At 51.0% G+C, this 7,132-nt stretch overlaps 1 protein-coding gene across 1 annotated transcript; it reads right to left on the bottom strand.

Annotated features, from left to right (window-relative positions):
- Nucleotides 1-984: 984 nt before the first annotated feature.
- On the bottom strand, nucleotides 985-3,233 carry LOC4345814 (alpha-amylase isozyme 3D-like). The gene is made up of 3 exons (NM_001403637.1): nucleotides 2,746-3,233; nucleotides 1,683-2,621; nucleotides 985-1,594 (listed from the first exon to the last, which is right to left on the bottom strand). Exons 1-3 carry the CDS (start codon nucleotides 2,953-2,955, stop codon nucleotides 1,313-1,315), a joined length of 1,431 nt encoding a protein of 476 aa, NP_001390566.1. The 5' UTR covers nucleotides 2,956-3,233; the 3' UTR covers nucleotides 985-1,312.
- Between the last annotated feature and the right edge of the window lie 3,899 nt (nucleotides 3,234-7,132).

Raw genomic sequence — 7,132 nt, 5'->3', positions numbered from 1 at the left:
CCTCTGCTCGAAACCATGTGGATTTCCCTCGTCCGCAGATGCGATCTGATCATCATCATCGATCTCCCGTGCGCACCGATGTGATGCGACCGTGCAACAGCACCCAACACATGGAAGTATATCCGGCTTATCCGCACATGCATGTGGATTTTCGCTTTTTTGGATATTTGGATATACATACCTTTGGTTCGTCCTTTTTTTCCTAAGTACTTGTCGATGCATAGTACACTTCACAGCTTATGCTTCTCAAGTTTTGCGCTTTTTATACAAACAAAGCGATTTGCAGGCATGGATAAGATATGTGTGGAGCATGTGCTTACAAAAAGGTGTTAGGATCAGTATCTCGCATTCACAGTTCGTTAGTTCCATCTCAACCAGCTCGATCACTGTTATCTAACACCCGGGGCTATTTAGTTTTTCTATTGAAGGCAAAAAAAAAAAAAAGAGAGAGAGAGTTTGCTGCAGTCCATTACATGTGCCGAGGCTTCATTTGAAATCGAGAATGACTTTATACCCCTCTAAAATCTTACTTTATACTCCCTCCGTTTCGAAATGTTTAACGCCGTTGACTTTTTAGCATACGTTTGACCATTCGTCTTATCAAAAAATTTAAGTAATTATTAATTCTTTTCCTATCATTTGATTCATTGTTAAATATATTTTTATGTAGGCTTATAATTTTACATATTTCATAAAAGTTTTTGGATAAGACGAACGGTCAAACATGTGCTAAAAAAGTCAACGGTGTCAAATATTTCGAAACGGAGGGAGTACACAATTTGACAGGTATATGTGAGGGTTCCCCCCCCCCCATTTTTAAGATTATTTTTGTAAGTCTTCAAGAAAACAAATTAAAGTTTTTGGGACAATTTCATCCCAAATGAAATAAGATAGAGGCGTATATGTAGAGAGATTATTTTATTACATAGAGTAGTTGATAGAAAACATGATGAAGCAGTTGGTAAATAAAAAAAAACTATACTTGGTGCTCACTTTTAAAAGGAGTATATAAAAACTCACTGATCGGTGCAGTATGATTTTTTACTGCATCCTGAACCTGACATTATATATTGCACCAACGGTTACAAACTGCGTGATACAAACACAATTAACTGGCAAGCTACATATGCCCCGCAATTAACCTAGAGGCTAGAGAGCCTGCCTACTTATTCGAACGCTACAATCGGATACAAAATTACATATATAAAAACCATAATTTAATTGACTGCAAAAGTATAAGAATCAGTAAATTCTTGCCGTGTAGAAACTGGTTTGAGCATGACTATCCCGTTCAGTTTAGGGCTTGAGCCCGCTATAGGTGCCGCCCCGCCGGGACGCGGAGGGACCCCTTCTCCCAGACGCTGTAGTCCTTGCCGTGCACCGTCTGATGGAAATCCGACGGCACCGCGTTGCCCACGTCGTACCTCGTCCCGATCTTCACCATGACCTTCTCGTCGACGACGGCGACGTATGCGTCGGCGTCGGCGACGACGATCCGGAGCTTGCTCCCGGCGTTGATGCCGTTCCTCTCCCTGATCGCCGCCAGCGCGGTTATCTCCTGCTTCAGGTTCCAGTCGAACATGTGGTCGTAGAACTGCCACAAGAAGCGTTCATCAGGACACGTGTACGGTGGAGGTTAATCAGGACATGGTATATAATACTATAATGCATGGTTTGCTTACGATGCAGGGGACTCCGGGGTGGGTGAGGATGTAGGCGTAGCCCTGCATGACCTTGTCGGAGGGGAACGGCCAAAGCTTCTGCGTCGAGCCGGTGTCGTGGTTGTCGACGAACGTGACGGCCTTCTCTGGCAGCCACCCGATCATGCCGGCGGCCTTGCCGTTGCCGTCGCGCAGCCGCCACAGCTCGCCCTGGACGCCCGCCTGCAGGAGGCCCTTGGTGGTGAAGTCGAACGTCATCGCCGGCCCGCCGACGGCGTTCACCCAGTTCACCAGCTCCTGCCGGCCCTGGTCCTGGTTGGCCGCCGGCTTGCCGTCGCCGTTGTAGCTCAGCGAGTTCCATATCTCGGCGACGACGAAGCCCGGCTTGCAGCTCTCGACGTACATCTTAGCGATGTCCGTGGAGTATCCCTTGGCGAAGTCGAGGCGCCAGCCGTCGAAGCCGACGTCGGACTTGAGCCAGTTGAGCCAGTCGGTGAGCTCCCGCTGGACGCGCGGGTTGAGGTGGTCGATGTCGGGCGCCGCGCCGAACCCCTCGCCGGTGTCGCGGTGGCCCGTGCCGTCGGAGTACTGCGTGTCGTCGCTGCAGATCATGCCGGGGCCCCAGTCGAGGCGGTCGTCGGGCGTCCCGCCCTCGAACACGCAGTACACGCCGCGGGCGTCCTTCTTCTCGGCGCACCGGTGGTTGATCACGACGTCGGCGACGCACTGGACGCCCTTCCCGTGGAACGCCGCGATCAGCGACTTGAGCTCCGCCGCCGTGCCGTACTTGGACGCGTCCAGGTCGTAGAGACGCCCCGGCATGTACCCCTGCGGCGCCACGGAGTGCGACGGCGGCGGCAGCCAGACGTGGGTGACCCCGGCCTTGGCGATGTCGTCGACTTGGCCTTTCAACATGTTGTACCAGCCACCCTGCTGCTTCCACGACTCCCAGTTGAAACCCTGCATGATGCATGTTATAAGTAGGTAAGTGATCAATCGATCACACATAAATATCTCAAAATTCTAATGTGTTTCTTCAGCAAAAGTCTTCACAGAAAGTGATGGGTAGTAGAGTACTACGTACCTGGAAGAGGACCTGTGCTTGACCCGAGTTACAGGTCAAGCTGCAGAGCACCACGAGGAGCAGCAAACACAAGCTGCTGGTGTTCTTCATATCTGTGTAAGCTGAAACCGTGTTCGATAGTGAGTTGCTGCTAACCACTACTGATCGATCTCTTGTAGATGATGGATGATCGATGTGTTCGTGGCGAATGACCTCGACGTCGGGGGGCATATATAGAACACCGGGGGCACGGTCACCGTGGCAGGGGAATGAGAATGATCAGGAGAGACGACCACAATAAATGGCGTGGATATGGATAAGGCAATAAAGCATGGCCACGTAGGCGCCGCGTCGGCCGCGTCGGGGCCCGGTCTCCAAGGCGACGGGATGCGGCGGCGTGATCGCGACGACTGCCTGAGGCGGGCGCCGGCTACCTCCTCCTCCATCCATCGCCGGCTTGGATAAGGCGAGCATTTCTCTGAACTTTCATCTTCAGAGTTCAGACAAAAAAGACAGTGCTACGTGTTCTAGCAGGCTGATCGTATATAATAGGGTTGCAGTTAGCCTCTTGACTGGCCGCTTGATCTCCCGTCATGTATATGCACATATGGCTCGTCCTCCTTCAATTCCTGACATGGCAATTCTATCCACATCTCGGTGAGACCCTAATCCGGACCTCGAAATGCGAGAATCAGATAATGCTGGAATCAATGAGTCCGAGTTGTTCATCGTCATCAGCCAATGGAGCAAGCCGGAAAGAGAGACTACTGTTCTACTAAGACTAGCCATCTCATCTATTGTAGTTGATGAATTTATGTCAGTATCTATGAATGTTACGAGTATCAGTATGTCATAAGTCATAACCAAGTTCATTACAAATTCCATATCAAAGCCGCCATGAGCAATCCAAATGGATAAGGTAGAAGTAGGTGTATGTTTGCTGATGAATACTCCGTACACAGGCACATATATGAATGTCATGACCAAGTTTATCACAAACTTCATCTCCGCCGGACGCCCGCAGCGAGCATTTAAGTCATCGAGATGCTAACTTAGGAGCTGCTGATTTCTAGCACGAACTAGAACGTTCCTGATTGCGCACACCTATATCTTCTTTTCAGAACGGATTACTGATTGATGATTGCCTATGGAGCAGTGGAGTAGCTAGCACAGGTGGTTGAAGATCGACTTGACGCTCTCAGCAAAGGGGACTCAGCAGAATAAACTTCCCTCCTACTTTCCCACAAGAGCAAACAAGGCACTAGCATAGGAATAAGTCCTCAACTCATGGGTCTGGTTAAAATGCACCCTCAACCGCAAAAACCGGGTATAACCAATCGTCTAACTCATAAAACCGTTGCAAATCAACTCCCCCAGCGGTTTTGGAGGCGGTTTCGTCGTACGTAGCACTTACGTGACGGGTTGACTTGGTCTTCATCCCATGTGGCATCGACATGACGCTTACGTGGCACAAAATAAAAACAAACCTAAATAAAAAAAATTGGGCCCACGTGTCAGTTACTCAGCTCCTCCCTCTTCCCTCTTTATACTCAGTGTCGATCGAGATGGAGAGAGCAGCGGGGCGGCGAGAGCTCAGCGGGAGCAGCAGGATGGCGGGAGCGGCGGGAACTCGGCCGAGCAGCGGGAGCAGCAGGACGGCGGGTTGACGGCGATGTCGACGGTGTTGGTGTCGGCAGCCGGGAGCTCGGTGGAGCAGTGAAGCAGCGGGAGCTCGACAGAGTGGCTCGGCATGAGCAGTAGGACGGCGGGAGCAGAGGTAAGGAAGCCTCGCCACCGCCTCCTCTCCTCCCTCCCCGCTGCCGCCTCCTATCCTCCCTCCCTGCCGCCACCCTCCTGGTGATCCTCGCTAGCCTCGAAATCCGCGTCGTCGTCGGGCAGGGGTCGAGGTGGAGGCGAAGAACGAGGTCGGCATTGGGGAAGGAGAGTGGAGGAGAGGAGGCGGCGGCGGCGACGGCGTGCCGAGCCGGCGAAGAGGAGAGGGTGCTGAGCCAGTGTGGGGAGTCGTCCCCTTTGCCTAGATCGACGTCGCCGCGCTTGCGCGTCGCTTGCAGTGGAGCACACATCCGCCGGCCTCGCTGACCTAGCCGTCGAACTCGGAAGCCTCCGCCATTGTCCTCGCCCTCCGTTGTGCTCTGTCTCTCTACCGCCACCATCCACTGCCATTTGCCGGTCGCTGCCATCCCCCATCCACCTGAGAAAGAGAAAAGGTAGCTAACACGTGGGCCTGAAGTTTATTTTTATTATTTTACTCACTGACATTTGGGTCCTATTTAAGGTTTGTTTTCATTTTAGTGCCACGTAAGCACCACATCGATGCCACATGGTATAAAGATCAAGTCAACACACCACATAAGTGCCACGAAACTGCCTCCGAAACCACCTGGGGAGTCAATTTGCTACGGTTTTGGAAGTTGGAGGATGAGTTATACCCAGTTTTCTCCCGGGAGAGATTGTCCCCAGCGCAGCACCCCAGGTAGCCATCGCCGCTAACGAGTCCAGGGTCGGGAAGTCCAACAGTCGCAACAGTGACGGCGGCCGCATCGCGATTGGCCAGTGCTTGCGCCTCTCTTAGTGGTGGTCGCGACGGCGACGTTCCGGTTCCGTCTGTGTTGGACTTGCGACCTCCGCGCCGCACCCGTCGGCCTCTGCGACCTTACTTCGCCGTTGCGCCTGTCCCCTCTGCGGTGCCAATCCCCTCTGGTCTCCGTGGCTGCCTGCGAGGAAGGAGAGGAGAAATAAATAATGTAACCGATATGTGGGCCTCACATGGGCCCCACCTAAATTTTCTTATTGTGAGTGCCATGTAGATGTCACGTGGGATGCAGACCTAGTCAAGATGCCATGTGGATGCAACATAAGCTAAAGCTAGGCTCAATAGTGCCTTGGGAGTATATTTGCATTGGTTTTTATGATAAGGACCTGATTTTACGATTGAGGGATGCGATTCGACTAGGGGCAAGAGATCAGGGACATAAAATATACTTATTCCTACTTCCTCCGTTTCACAATGTAAGACTTTCTAGCATTGCCCACATTCATTTAGATACTAATGAATCTAGACATATATATGTGTTTAGATTCATTAACATCTATATGTATATGTGGGCAATGTTAGAAAGTCTTACATTGTGAAATGGAGGGAGTAATTAACAATCTACTTACTTCATTCAAGCACGAGACAACAATCTGTTGCTGGTCAATTGATCGTTAGGCGTCCCTCAAGGCTTATCGATTCGCTACGAATGGAGCTTCCCGAAACTTGAGTGGGCGTCAAGGGCCTGACATCCGGGAAACAGGCTACAGAAGCCCAAAAGTTAGCAGGCCGAGACAATGACTGTTTCTCTATATTTGACAGGCCGATTTGTGTGGACCCATTTACTGGACAATTGGATAGTGGGAAAACTTGGTTTATTCGTTGGGCTGGAAGCCTCGAACGGTGTGGTGACTTGCATACGGCCCAAGATCATTATGAATGGTGGGTTATGTTGGGCCAGAACAGGGTGATGACTGATGACGGTGCAACGTGCGGACTATTTTAGTGGAATAAGTTTAGTTCATATCCCTCAATTTATCGCCGAGTCCAAATTGGTTCCTAAACCGAAATATCACCCATGCGGGCCCCACATGTTAATGCCTAGCACTTTCCTCTTCCTCCTCTCTTCTCCTTTCTCCTGTGCCCGTCCTCCCACTCCACTGGCCTCCGTCACCTCTCCACTTGTGGCTCCGCTCTCACCACCTTGTGCGCATTGGTCGGTCACCGGTGCAAACATTGTGTCATTCCTTCTCCGTGCCTTTACCGTTGAGCCGCCCCACGGTGCGCCCCTCTGAAACCAGCTCTCCATGCCTATGGCCCCGTTGACGTTGTCCATTGCTTGTAGGAGCCTGGACTCCTCGACCGAGAGCTGTATCAAGTTCTAGACAAATGAGGAAAAGAGAGGGGAGATGGAAGATGGGAGGGAAAGAGGAGAAGATAAGGGGGGAGGGAGGAGAAAGGAAATGATAGGAACTGACATACGCGGGCTGCGTGGGTCCCATGCTGAATCAGCTTGTCACGTCGGTTAAAACCGGTCACAATACTGTCTAGGTCCTCTAGTGAACCGTTTTGAAAATTGGGGGACCAATTATATACAGTATTTCGGTTTAGGGATAAATTTCAGACTCGCTGATAAATTAAGGGACCAGTGAACTTATTCCTTGGGTTATAAAGGAAAGGTGCCCCATTATAGTTAGGCTAAATCGTTGCTGTGAAGAACATTCGTCCCATTATCTTTGGACCGCTAAATGAGAGACAACGAGCGTGCGCTTTGGGCCGGAATATGCAGTGTCATTCTTTTACTTACGGCCTAATATTGCTGGGCCAAACGGGATCAAGTTGAGCTTTCAATCC

The sequence above is a fragment of the Oryza sativa genome, chromosome 8 (genome assembly GCF_034140825.1).
Source record: "Oryza sativa Japonica Group chromosome 8, ASM3414082v1".
Taxonomy (NCBI): Eukaryota; Viridiplantae; Streptophyta; class Magnoliopsida; order Poales; family Poaceae; genus Oryza; species Oryza sativa.
The sequence above is the reverse complement of the archived record's forward strand: the minus strand, read 5'-3'. Positions and strand labels throughout refer to the sequence as shown.

What these genes read in the sequence shown, in the direction of transcription:
- LOC4345814 (NM_001403637.1), bottom strand. Translation starts at nt 2,955, where the DNA reads ATGCCCCCCGACGTCGAGGTCATTCGCCACGAACACATCGATCATCCA. An exon ending in AAGCACAGGTCCTCTTCCAG is followed by an intron (nt 2,622 to 2,745) that starts GTACGTAGTACT and finishes TGCATCATGCAG; the next exon opens with GGTTTCAACTGGGAGTCGTG. An exon ending in ACCCCGGAGTCCCCTGCATC is followed by an intron (nt 1,595 to 1,682) that starts GTAAGCAAACCA and finishes TTCTTGTGGCAG; the next exon opens with TTCTACGACCACATGTTCGA.